Source organism: Labrus bergylta, chromosome 11 (assembly GCF_963930695.1).
Source record: "Labrus bergylta chromosome 11, fLabBer1.1, whole genome shotgun sequence".
Taxonomy (NCBI): domain Eukaryota; kingdom Metazoa; phylum Chordata; class Actinopteri; order Labriformes; family Labridae; genus Labrus; species Labrus bergylta.
In genome coordinates, this window is record NC_089205.1 from 19,864,110 (window position 1) to 19,878,187 (window position 14,078).

Here is a 14,078-nt window from a genome sequence, read left to right on the forward strand (position 1 = left end):
TGTCTCTAGAGCTCAAAAGGAGTTTTGAAGAAATCCCAGAGCAGATCCTTCATCACAACACTCAAACAGAAGGTGGGTGGCAGCATTTTCCCCCAATGCCAGTTCTATTTGTGTGAGGTCTAAAATTGTAAAAACTGGTTATTTCAAATTCAGGATGGAATAGAAAAACTTTAATACCCCAAGAAGTTAGCTTCTGTCGACACAAAAGTGTATTAGACAGTATTTAATTGTCTTTTTTCAATATATTTACCTGTCACTTTTAACTGATCACTTCGAGCAATGGTGCAACAAAACCTGAGAGAGAAAACACTGTGTTTCACTTGTAGAGAAAACAGCAGGTCAAACTGAATGGGAAAATCACTCATTTTGTGGGCTGTATACACTGAGGACAAAATCATTATCTTATAATGATCTGAGCTGAATCCAACAAGAGCTAATTGTTGAGTTTTCATCCTTAACAGTAACATGCAGAGATGGACTGTATTAAATCCAAAAAACAAGCAGCCATAGGTGCCCAATAAATGGTCAGGTACATACAGTAACTCAGATATAAGCTCAGATTGTCATGCTCAAACTTTGTTTATTATACAACTTCAAAAAATATGTTACATTTTTTTCCTTTTGGAAAGCAAGGCGAACGTTTTCCTGTTGTTTCTAGTGTTTATGCTAAGCTCAGCTGACTATCGTTGTAAGGATGCCCATGACATGTATGTGACAGATACCAGATGAGGATATCAACATCCCATACATGCATGTCACAGAAATCTGAATAATTGACTGATCACCTGACCGACTTAAAGGGTCATGTCACCTTTGAATTTTGCTGGAATTCCTTCTATTTAGAGAGCGTTAAACAGGACCAGGAGCATCACCATGTACTTATGGAGGCCATTAAACATGTCACTGAGTGTTTTGTTGAAACACAAGTGTTTCTGTTTCTGTTTAACTTATGAGCATCATCTTGGGAAGTTGAAAATGTGCCTCCTTACAGCCCTTCTTATAGATAAATCTTCTATGAAGTGACACATCAAAAATGCATTCAAAAAGCAGCCGTTGCATTTCTTTTCAGCCTGGTGGGCCGCAGAATCATAATTAAGATAGCTATGCTTATCTTCTTATTTGAAAATGCAGATCAGTGAATGTATGCATTTTGAATATCTCTGATATGCAGATCTTAAGTTTGATACTTTTTAAGCCCTGAGTTTTTCCTTCAGAGAGCGAATTTAACCGAATTATAGGTTTGGGTATCAATGTTGTGTGTGTGTGCGCGCGCGCGCGTGTGTGTGTGTGTGTGTGTGTGTGTGTGTGTGTGTTTGTTTTTACATACATATATTATCTTCCGCTCTAAATGTCGTCCTCTATCCACAAGCTTTTTTTTAACTCCCTCCAACCTCTTCTCTGTTTACCAGCTCACATCTTCTCTGCATTCTTTTATGCGTCCCTCTTTGCATATTGTGCAGCCTCCCACGTGTGTGTATGTGTGTGTGTGTGTGTGTGTGTGTGTGTGGATATAAGTGTGAATGCATGGGTGCATTTAATCTCTTGGCAAGCAGTCTAAACCCTATAATTACTGTGACCCTCATCCTCTTCGTTACTCCACTTTAGCACTGATAGAGATGTTGGGGGGAAAAAACGCGCACTAAATATAATTATATATGTGACAGCTAGAACACCCACCAACATGCACACACACACACACACACACACACACACACAAACTGCTACTACAATAACAATACTGTGTCACTTGCAGTGCTATAGAAACATTATCAAACACCATTGCCCAATAGAACTTCGGTTTGTGTGTAGGCGGTATCATGTATGATGAGTATTTATAACATCTATCAGGACTTTAACTGAATACAAAGACCCAAGCCGAATACTTAACAGACTTCTCAACTTGTATGGAAATCCTCATTGTGATTTTAAATGGGTGTGTTAACATATTCCTGTTTATCTGTGTATGTGTGTGTCCAGAGGCACTCCAAATCCAGGCTGACATGTCAAAGCGTAGAGAAGGAGGAGGACGGTCAGGAGCGGTCCGGGAGGGAGGCTGGAGGACAGTTTAACAGGTGACCTTTGACCTGCTTCATCACAACATTGCCAACCCCTTACAACTGAGAGATTTCATAGTGTCCACTGAGAGTAGGCTATTCAACAGTTCAGTGTAAGACTAGCACTATGCACATTTCTAAAGCCTCTTCAGAATGCATAAATGTTAATGTGTGAGAAAAAATAATAATGACTTTCCAATAACTGCTCTGACAGCAAGAAATGGGACGTATGATAGTTTTTGACTTCTTCCGTTTTATTAAAAATCTTTATTCTATGGGACGGTTTAAATATCCCCAGTTATTATAGAGATATATGTTTTGTGTATCCAATACGTATCAAAAAAGTAACTTAAAACATAGTAAACATAGTTGATCTAATTTTAGTAGAATTAGAGTGCTAATTTATGCTGAGGAATCAGAGCAAGAAGTAGGAAATATTCAAATCAAGTACTTGACAAAAATGTCCTCATGAGCTGCAAGGTAAAATTCCACCTCAATGTCCTTTATTGCAAGCCTCAACTGCAGCAGTTCTGGGAGTTAGATTAACATCATTTCCACATAACATCTCATAATAGTGTCAGAAATAAAAGGGCATCTTATTGCAAATCAATGTGCTTTTCCCTGTTCACACTTTTATAATGACATTGACCTGGATCACCAATAAAGAGGAACACAATCTAATTGAATTTTTTTTCCCTCAGATGCATTTCTCACTATTATTTCTTACATATATTCCTTGTCAGCCTATGTCTCATTTCTCCTCTTTTTAGAGAGTGAGCATTGAGCTAGAATGATAGAAATTCAGTTGTTTTCCTCCCTTAAGTCACTCTCTGTATACAAAGCATTTGTGTGCCTTTGTTCTCCCAGTCTACTGTCTTCCTGGTTGCATATTCATATGGTTGTCTTTGGGAAGTGTCACAGCGCAGACTCCTATAAGCATAATTCTGAGCTATGTGAGTGACTGTTTTTGTGCAAGACTGTGCATGCATGGCTGTGTGATTGTAGATGTATGTGCGCTCTGCCTTATTTTTTCCCTTCAGTTTGCAAGCTGACCTGCTGATGGATTTTCCTCTCTTACCTTCTTTCTTTCATTCAAAAATATTTAAAAGATATACGAGTATGTGTGTTCTTTATTCTCTTTATTCTTTACTCCCCTTGTAAATTCAATGACCTTCTTTGTTTTAGGGGTGGCAGGAAGAGGAAGACGATGAAGCTGAGTCGAGATCTTTCAAATCTGGTGGTGTTCACCAACTCTGTCGCCTCACAGGAGTGTCTGAATGAAGGTAAAACACAAAAGCTTAAAATCGCCAACACACACAAACTAAAAGGCACATGGCGTTCTTTACCCCTGAGACATTTCTTATGCCTAACCCACGTTTCTCTTCAGGTACTCCAGGTGATGTTTTGTCATTCAGCGAGACCAGAGCACAATCCCTGGTCAATCACAAAGCAGAACAGTTCCTCGCTTTTAACCAGAGGCAACTGTCACGGATTTATCCCTCAGCCTACCGCATCGATTCGTCCAATTTCAACCCCCAGTTCTACTGGAATGTGGGCTGCCAGCTGGGTAAGATGGCTGTCTGTCACTCTGAGCTTTTGACCTGCACGACGGTTGTCTTATAATGACAAAAACCAGGTTCCCTGCCCTTAGCCACATAACTGTCACTACAAATTAATTGACATATTTACCACATGTTTGCCTATAGTATAAAGTAGGTGATTTCAGCACAGTTCATTTACACATTACGCCTTGTGTAGGTTGTTTGTGGTGATCTGTGCAGAGGCAAGATGAGTGTCCACAAATAGGGCTACTATACAGCCTTAGCTGACTTTGTGAGGATTACTGATGCACACATGAATGTCTAATTAAACAAAGGAAGCGAAAAAGAGTTGTAACTAATTTTTATATTTCTGTACAGAAAATCAGTTCATCCAACAAAACCCTACCCGCCCCATCTTTTGTCTTTCATGTTCTATACAGTGTAATGCTTCCCTTAAATAACCGTCAAAAAAGGTACAGAAATAAAGAAAATAAGTAAGGAAAAAGGAAAAACACAGGCAATTGCCAATCTCTGTACTTGATTTACTTTGAAGCAGCTCAATATTTTTCGCTGTTTTTTGTTTCCTTGTTCATTTGTTTCCTAATGAAGGTTTCAAAGTTGTGTGGACACACTGGATTGATGAATAAATGAAAGTAAATCAAAAGAGGAACGTTTGATAAATTAGAAAAACAATGATAAATTGGGCAACGAAGCAACCCCTGTATATGTTTTTTGCCTCATACTATTTATCATCCTGCAACACAGTGTATTTATAATACACCACATTTCTGATGTAAAATTATAAAGGTCATATGTGGTTAGCGGTTTTTTAATATCTGGCAATTAAATAACTGTTCCAATGTATTTTTTCTCTTTTAGTTGCTCTGAATTACCAGACAGAGGGCAGGATGATGCAGCTCAACAGATCCAAGTTCATGGTGAATGGAGGTATTGGCTACGTCCTCAAGCCCCCTCCCATGTGTAAAGGTACTGCAACAGACCGAATGCATGCACAAAAACAAATATACGTACATGCATCCGAACTATGTTTTTTTTTCTTATAAATACAAATTGATGATTAAATCGGTGTTTGCTTGTGGTGAGTGGACATGCGGTATCTTAATATTTTTCATAGTTGTACTGGCATGTAGCTTATAATGTTTCTTTTTGAGATGTAATTCTAATTGAGAGCATAGACAACATGATACCCTCTGGTAGATGTGAATTCCAACTACAGCTACACATATCATTGTTGCCTTATCAGTTAGAGAAATGCGTGTATATTTGTGATATCCAACCCGTTGCAAATAAATATACATGGAACATACAGAGCATTTAGAGAGGATTGGATTAAAGGATTGGGTGATGACATAAATCAAGGTTCTTGCTCTGCTGTCTTTCATTCCCTCCAGGCTCATTCAACCCATTCTGTGATGACCCGCTTCCAGCTTACCCCAAGAAGCAACTCATTCTCAAGATCATTAGTGGACAGCAGCTGCCCAAACCACCAGACTCCATGCTGGGGGACCGAGGAGAGGTACCCAAACACTTAACTGTGTGCTCACATTCTCCATCTGTCTTTTCCTCTCCTGCACACACACTGACATGCACTGTCACTCTAAAGCACTCCCAGATTTTTTGATTTCTCAAGTACAACTGTCAAAATTATTATTATTATAATAAGGATTTTTTTTTGCTCTATCTCCTCTGTCAGATTATTGATCCATTTGTTGAAGTGGAGATCATCGGCCTGCCAGTTGATTGCTGCAAAGAACAGACAAGAGTTGTGGATGACAACGGTCAGATACACACAATTCAATTTTGAACCATATCTTTATCTGTGAAGACACTGAACCACTGAAGGAAATTACTTATTATAAATTATTAGCTCAATTTTCTGCTGTCTGGCTTGCAATTGAATGATTTTGGTTAACATTCACACTTAAAAAAGGCCAAAGAGCCAGACATTGAACTCAGAAACTCACCAAGACCTAAAATAAATCATAATAGAATGATTGTTAGACTTCTGTTGCCTATGTGGTAAAATAAAAAGTTGACTACTAAATGTCAGATATGTCAAATTAGTGTTCATAACTTGTTTCTGCTGCCTCCAAGTGGCCAGTGACGATCAGTTATTGCAGATTTAAAAATGACAATATCGATAGATAATTTGAAGAGATTACTGATTTTAGCTTGATGATGATGGTTTGTGGAGTGTTCATGTGCATTTCCCTCTCTTTATAACACATGCATATTTCATGTTTATAACATAAACTAAAGAACAGAGAACTCAGTTGGACCAAAATAAAACTGGATTAAGTTGCTGTGCCAGAGCCACAGATACAGCTTTTTTCAATTTGGTCTGCGGAGCAGTGCCTGGCTCAACGGTGAGATTAATTAAGTAGAGGCATAAAGGAAACAGAACAAAGGGGTAGGATTATGTCACCTTTTACATGTATTTACTGATGAGGGCATGCAGCAGGGGGAGGGGAAAAGTCCCCTTCAGGAAAGGTTATTAAGCACTGGGAGCTCAATAGTATTATCAGATGAGTGTGCCGGGCATTTAACCATGAAATACTTCATTTGACTCATCAAAACTTCCAACTCTCGTTTTCCTGTTTTTTTTTTTGTTTGTTAAATTATTAAGATAGTATTTCTATATTTGCTTCATTGACATATTGATGAAACATTTCAGTTATAATTTACATTTGTTTGAATTTTCTTCAGGTTTTAATCCCGTATGGGAGGAGACTCTGTCATTCACACTTCACATGGCTGAAGTAGCGCTGGTGCGTTTCCTTGTCTGGGACCACGACCCCATTGGAAGGGACTTCATTGGTCAACGGACAGTTGCCTTCAGCAGCTTAATGCCTGGTCTGTAGAGAAATTCTTTTCAGCTTTGTCTACAAAAAACACAAAAACAAAACTTGTGTGTATGTTTCATTAATTTCAGATGATTTCAGATGGGAAATATATATCAGTTAGAATCTTTATGAACTAAATAGACAAACTTGACCTTAAATACATAATATTACTCATAGGTTGGCTGGTGCTTTGGCTCTGGGGCATATTTTTTGTGTCCAGTGAACCATGTTTTGTTTGATTTGTTTAGAATAAGATTTGTTGCTTTTAATGTCCACATCCATCAGAGTTGTATCTTAACTTCTTGTGCAATGTGCAACTGCTACACAATCACTAGTCTGATGAAAGCTTCTATCTTTGTTTGATTCACTCAATCACCCATTCTGTAACTCACATGGTTTTTTCCTGCATTCCTAACAACAGGTTACAGACATGTTTACTTGGAGGGACTGACTGAGGCTTCCATCTTTGTGCATGTGTCAGTGCATGATGTCTATGGGAAGGTAAGTGGTTTATAGCCTGTTATTTGTTCTAGCATTTCCCCAGCAGGTATCTTTTGTTGTTGTCTAAGGGCCTGATTTACTAAGATCCCAATTAAAGAGTACTGTTCGTTTCAACAAATTGCACGTTTGGTTAGTGGGCATTTACTAAGAAAATTTGCGTGAATGACACCAGGTGCAAACTTTGTGGAGGCGACACTATTTAAGTTAGGTTTTTGCGTGTTCTACTGGTTTAAGTCATGGAGAGTTTGGACGGAAAGCAGGAGGACTGCAAGCGCAAAATAGGTATCAGTGGAAGAGGCATTAAACGTACAGTATTTTCGAATTATAGCAGATAAAACTGAATATTACAAAAAGAAAATTTGGCTATAAGAAAACCTCGGCATTTTCTTCCTTCCATCTTTTGAAGATGAATTGTCATACATTGCGCAGAAGGTGCGAGCTGTCTCCTTTGTGGCGCTCAGGCGCGATACTCGGCACATTGTTGCGCACAAGACAGCAGGCCAGTGCTGTGTCTGATTGGATATAAATGCTCTGGCAAGAGGTATCGAAGATGGGGGTACAAGCAGTGGTGAGGTCCCCCCATCCAAGCGCAGCAGCAGCGGGCTGTAGAGGGAGGAGACATGCGCATTATGGAGAGGAGCGCACCGGAGGGGGAGATCTGGGGGACCTGAGAAAAAAACTTGAGAAAAAGGAAATCCCCAGTTTAAAATATAATGTTTGCGAAATGAGGGAAATAGGAAGAAATAAATGTCAATATTGAAATTCTTTAGAATGCAGAGGCTGTGTTCAGTTTTGTTAGCTAAAAATATGTAACAATATAGTTTAATCATGGTGTTTATTTATTTATTTGTTTATTTTGACAGGGACAGTGTGTTTCCTGCTGTCATTCCAAACATATTAAAATGCTTGGGGAATAACGCAATCTGTATGCCTTCTTGGATTGTGTTTATCTCTCCTCCTAACTTCAATAACAGCAGCCTGTTGTGCGTAACACTGGTATCCTGGGTTAGCACGTTCTTTTCAAAGGTGTTAAATACAGACAAAGTCACAATCACCACAAATTTTGTCAGGCTTGGTAAATCGCAATGCGTGTACTAACTTAAGTTCTTTGCATTTTCTCCTCCCAGTATTTTGCATGCTAGGGCAGAAACGCCCCATATTGCATATTCATTAAGGCAAACATACTAAATGGACAATGCGTGTTGTTTTGCTCATATGAAAGACACAATCCTCACTGCGCGCCATTAGTAGATCAGATAGCACATTTTTTGCTGGTGGTATCAAGTTTGCACACGTTTTAAGACACGCAAACCTTTAGCAAATCAGGCCCTAAGACTTAATGATGGAGGTAAACCAAGAAAAGTGTGTCTTCTCAACATATCAAAGCATCCAAGCTGAGCTCCTTCAACCCTCTGTCTTTCTAGTGGAGCCCTCTAGTCCTGAACCCCAGCTTTACCATAATGCACTTTCTAGGATCTAACAAGGTATCCTGTTGGCTCTTTGTGGTGCTGCATGAAAAGCAATGCATGTTGCAAAAGTGCAGTGTGTGTTCTGACGCATCCACAATGAAGTTGTTATGTGTGAAATTAAAGTCATGACTCATAGAGTTTGTTTTGTAAGTCATATTTAATCATAACTATTGTACTCTTCTGCTGTTGTTTAACTTAATCAAAGAAAGAACAATTTCCTATAGAAGCATGTATGCATAATCCTTGAAGACAGATGATTCTAGAAATTTAAGGAGTAAGCATGCCCTCTATGGGTTAAATGTGTAAAAGCATGCTGTTGTTATATGAACTGTATACTAAGCTCAGTATATGGAATATCTGATCATCAAACACAACATAACAACATATCAAACATTAATTAAGCAATTCACCTCTTTCTTCCACTGTCATGTCTGAAAAAGTTTTGTTCCATCTTTATCAGAATATCATTTGGTTTCTCCGCTTTGTTTATAGCCTCTTTTAGCATGCATATTCACTTCCTGTTCTTTTGTTTTGGCCATCAGAGTAATCAGCTGCGAGGTATCCGGGGTTTCTTTAACCGTTCTTCCAAGACCTCTGTGGATGCAAACTCTGATGGCATGCGGAAGCGCTCCATAAGTGATCACCTCCTGCGGCGTACAGCCAGTGCCCCAGCAAAGGGACGCAAGAAGACCAAGATGGCACTTTCAGAGTCAGTGGCTTCGATATCAGACCAAAAGAATGGCACAGGTGCAGAAGAATTAGGAGAGGGCATGTCGGGAAAGGAGGAAGGGGTGGAAAAGCGTCCACAGACCAGAGCCCCCCTCACCCACAGACCTATCTCCATGCCCTTAGACAGGCTTCTTCAAGGGCAGCTATCTCTCTGCTCCCCAGACAAGGAGCAGCAGGGTATGGGTGCAGACACTGTCATCGGTGGGTACCTTTTATTTCATCCTAACAAAAGAAATACATATATCTTGTAATAATGCAAAATACATATCAATTGCTTTGATTTTAAATCTTCATAAAAAGTTTGAATGATTGAGATTAATTTACTAATACTAACACTCGCTAAACCAGAATATTATTGTGGCATTACGAACCATCATAATTGTTATGGTGTCTTCTGTTTTGTTTTCAAGTAATTTAACTAAAACTATGTAACAGAAGTGCTACTTTAGGGGTAAAATGCATAGAAAAAACACATCTGAAAGCAGAATTTGCTTTTCAGATTTGTCTTTTTAGTTTTACTTATCCTGCTTCAGTAATCTAAAACATATAACCATGTGAACCAAAAGACTACAGCCTGCTCACCATGATACCTTAACATGCCTTTTCTGTCCCATCTTCATTTGTTGTGCTTCTCTATAGTAGAGAACTGACTAGGATATTCCCCTCAGGTAATCCAAAATACCTATTGTCTGAAGGTTGCATCGTTCAAAAACATACCAGTATTGCGTTCACCCAGTGTATTCTGTTCCAAAGTGGTCTGAGAAATGTATTTGTGTCATTTGATCCCATTTGACCAAACCAATCCCATTTGACCATCTTTTTCCTAATCTGATGTACGCAAACATGGACTTTACCTTTGTTTTAACCTTCACAGCCTCATTTTCCAGCTTCCCCTTCACAGTTGTACTTGGTGATCCATTTGTCTATGTATTGCTATTGCATTGTATTGGCTGGATTGTTAATTGTTGTCATTTTATTGTTGGTTGGCTTGGTGTTCGACATTAAACGGTAGTAAGCTATCTAATACTTTCTTGACTAATCTTTTTTTTCAATCATCTATTTCAACAGGAGGTTTTCCCTTCAACCGGCCAAGGTCTTCCTCTTTGGACCCTTTCATCGAATCATCCGTCTTTATTGACCCAAGCATGTCTTCCCCTTCAAAGACATACACCAACAGAAATAAAGAATTTGACCCATCAGAGGAGACTTCATATCTGGTTATTGGTGGAGGAGAAGTGAAAAGGGAAGAGGATTATGCCAATTACCAATCGAAAGACAATGGAGTCCAGAAATGCATGATCATCTCCACAGAAACAGAGAAAAACTGTTTCATATCACCTTGCACCAACAGCCATTTGCGATCAGATAAACCAGAAACATCATCAAGCAGCACAACATTCACAGTTGCAGCCTCAGTCTCCTCCTCCTCCTCCTCTGCCCTATCCTCAGTAGCCCCGTTGTCCCCAGTCTGTTTTAATTGTGATCTGAGGAGTCCCAGCTCTTTGCATGAGAGCACTATCTCAAGGCTCATTGATGAAGTGTCCTTAGGCAATGAGCAAGACACAGGTGGCTCTATATCTGCTCTGATTGGTGAGTTTGAAAGCACAGTTGACCAAAACGAACTCACAACTTCAACTCATGTTCCTTTCCCTTTGCCAGATGATTTAAAATCTCCTCTGAAGACCAACACTGCATCTCCAACAAAGAAACAATTAATAAGTCCCCGGAAAGTGGCTAAAAAAATGAATCATGCAACTTGTGAGACCAATTCACCCCACAAGATTTCTCTGGCAGAGGCACCTGCATCAACCCTGTTTTCCAGCCCAGAAACATCTGAGATTGAGGAGGTATACACCATACTGGATGAAGAGGTGCTTTTGCCAGTATCAGTCTACAACCTGAGGAAACAGACAGTCCATGTTCAGGCAGACACTGTAGATAACACACCCTCAAGCAGCTTGGGGTCCTCTCCAGCAAAGGTGATTAAGGGTTCAGGGAAAGGACACAATGTCAACGTGGGCTGGGATGATATCCACAGGAGGAGGGACCAATGTGAAGAAATTGAGGAGAGTATTTATGAGGAGGTTTATGATCTCCCAGCACCAAAAACAGAAATGAAGCAAGACAATTCTAAAAGGTACACAAACTCTTCTGGTAACCAGTTTAATTATCGCCCAGCTGGAAATTATTTGAATGAAGTGGAGATAAATGTTGATGAAGATCCATTGGATAAGATGCTGACCTCACCAAGACATGGCAGCCAATGGGAGGGGTGTATAAGTCCAACAAAACACCATGCTATTTACCAAAATCATGAGTCCACTCCTAACTACTCCCAACAACAACAGCATTCATTATACCATGATCCTAAAAAACAATACCCATTGCAAGTATCTAGTGCATCATTCTCACCATGTCCCTCCCCAATGCATCAACCATCCTATCACCAGTCCAATAACCACCAACAACAGAGCAACTCCCATCCTTCTCCCTTCCACAAACATGTCCACTCAAGACCCTCAAAACCTAGTTCCCTGCATAAGAACAGCTACCCTGTTCCTCATAGCAATTCCGAGGTGGGCAACAACAGCAGAGACTTCAACAGTTCTTACAGACAACACAATTGCTATAGTAGCAGCCAAATCCTAAGCAAGTCGTTTCAAGACAGGCTTGGGTATAAACAGATGGAGAGGGAGCAAGAAAAAAGGTGCTTCCACAATGGTTTGTCCTCTTCTGACAGTCCCCCTGTCCAATCTGCTGTAAATATCTGTATGGACAGAGGCCTATACTCCCCTTCTACAGACAGTGAAGCAGTGTACAGTTTACCAGACTATGATTGCTTTACTCCCCCGTCAGAGCCTTCAGCTCCTCAAAACACACAACCACACTGCCAAAGTCCAACCGGATCATACACCCCAAAGCAGTCATGGAATCAAAATACTTCCTTGACCAATAGTAGGCACCAGACACAGCTTGAATCCAGAGTTTCCCTGAATTCTAATTTAGGCCCATTGTCAACAAAACCCAAGTCTAGCACCATAGAGTCAACAGGCCCCAGTCCATGTAAGTCCAAGTCCCTGGGAGACCTGACTTCTGAAGACATATCATGCAACTTCCAGGGCAAATACCACATTATTAGTCGCAGTTTCATAACTCCCCAAATGAGGAAGCAAAAACGGTTTGGCACCATGGGGGAAGTACATTTCCAGTCCCAGTCTTGTGATCCCCTCACAGAACAGCTACGTAAACTGGTCAGTCTGGAGGGGGATGATAGTGACAGAGAAAGACCTCAGACGCCTCAACTGTGCCTGGGCACTAAACTTGCATCGTCACAGCCTCAGGCAACAAGTACAGCTCCAGTCTTACCCAAAAATGTAGATGATTCCCCTCCACTCCTTACCCGCCGCCTCTCCTCTCGGAGCCAAAGCAGAGTGCGTCACATCAACAGTCGTGCCCGTGAAAGACAGCAAGAGGCTCTAAAGCCTCGGGCAGGTGCCTTGATCAATAGCACCACCAGCATGGGTGGGGTGGTATTGAGGAACAAACCAGCCTCACAGAATCCACCAGTTAACAGACACTCTACTGGTTCTTACATAGCAGGCTACCTTGGTCAGCTGGAGGACAGGGGACTTCCTGAAGGGGCTTGTACATCATTACATTATGGAAAAGGGGATCACTATGGAGATCACTACTATACTGATGACTCTCTTCCAGCTGCTGACTCCAACAGATCTGTGTCGGAGCCTGAAGTCTACTTTCTGCTCAGACTCTAGCTATGTCCATAACCTATTATAATATAAATGAACAAGCAGGCAATCCTGCTGATGTTCCTAAACACCAAAAGCGAGATCAGAAAAGAAACACTTCTCATATTCACAGACCATTAGGTCTCCATAATATTTGGCTTTTAATAGAGAAGGACATAGTCCACAAAATGTTGGTGAATCTTCAAACTAATTCCATGGTTGAATCTGACAGCATGAATTTCCTGTATGAAATGTGCACTATTCAATAGTGAATGGTCTTTTTAGTCTGGAAATGTATTGTGTATATTCTGCTAAATGTGTAAATGTACCTTGGAACGTTGATTCCCTCCTACTGGCTTCATAGACTGATTGTACAGATTCTTGTTATCTTTGTCCGATTGATGTCTTGTCCAAACTGCAAACATTGACTATGAAGCAAATATGAATAATTGGGCTTTAAGCAAAGAGGGAATGTTTTTCTTTGTAGCATTTGAATGTGCAGTGTAACGAAACAGCCACTTCTAACAGATTTGATTAATCTTTAAAGATCAAATGAAAGTCTTCCTGCTCTTTTCAGTGTTAATTATTTTATTTGTGTAACATGTACATATATTTGTCTCTCTTCTTGATCTGAGATTGGCTCTTAGTTGAGAACCAGTTCCAACTGTACATAAATATTTGTGCATGTTACCTGTGAACATGTCAGGCATGACTATGCACCAATTTTTACAATGGATGTTGCATTGCCCAAAAACATTTGCACAGAACAAATAGTTGCATTGGATACAACGGGGGAGAAATAATTGTTTGTATTGAGTGCATTACAATACACAAACTTCCATGCTAGGACAAGTTACTCAATATGATCTGTAGACTAAACATTATTGCAAATTTTAAAGATTTTTAGTTTAATGGTTTTTATTTTTATAATTGCTTTGATACAGACAGCAAAAATAATCCAAAATGTTTTGTTGGTCATGGTTATTTTATTTTGTATAACTTAATAGAATAAAAGGTAAACTTTGACAACTATAGAGGGTGAAGCTAAGGAAGGCAGGGTGGCAAAGGACCTTTTTTTTCTTCAGTGTTCCTTTTTTAAATGTATTGTTGTCTATGACTGTGAGCATTTTCCTACCAATGCAATAAAAAAAATGAAAATTTGATTTAAACAAAA

At 39.8% G+C, this 14,078-nt stretch overlaps 1 protein-coding gene across 1 annotated transcript in view; it reads left to right on the top strand.

Moving 5' to 3' along the window:
* plch1 (phospholipase C, eta 1) overlaps positions 1 to 14,078 on the top strand; it is a 50,310-nt gene extending 36,232 nt beyond the window's left edge. Inside the window, exons 12-23 of the mRNA XM_020654316.3 lie at positions 10 to 72; positions 1,978 to 2,072; positions 3,240 to 3,337; positions 3,442 to 3,621; positions 4,475 to 4,582; positions 5,008 to 5,132; positions 5,310 to 5,394; positions 6,323 to 6,469; positions 6,881 to 6,960; positions 8,385 to 8,444; positions 8,972 to 9,359; positions 10,227 to 14,078. Coding sequence (XP_020509972.2) covers positions 10 to 72; positions 1,978 to 2,072; positions 3,240 to 3,337; positions 3,442 to 3,621; positions 4,475 to 4,582; positions 5,008 to 5,132; positions 5,310 to 5,394; positions 6,323 to 6,469; positions 6,881 to 6,960; positions 8,385 to 8,444; positions 8,972 to 9,359; positions 10,227 to 12,931 — 4,134 coding nt within the window. The 3' untranslated portion in view covers positions 12,932 to 14,078. The remainder of the gene's footprint in view (positions 1 to 9; positions 73 to 1,977; positions 2,073 to 3,239; positions 3,338 to 3,441; positions 3,622 to 4,474; positions 4,583 to 5,007; positions 5,133 to 5,309; positions 5,395 to 6,322; positions 6,470 to 6,880; positions 6,961 to 8,384; positions 8,445 to 8,971; positions 9,360 to 10,226) is intronic.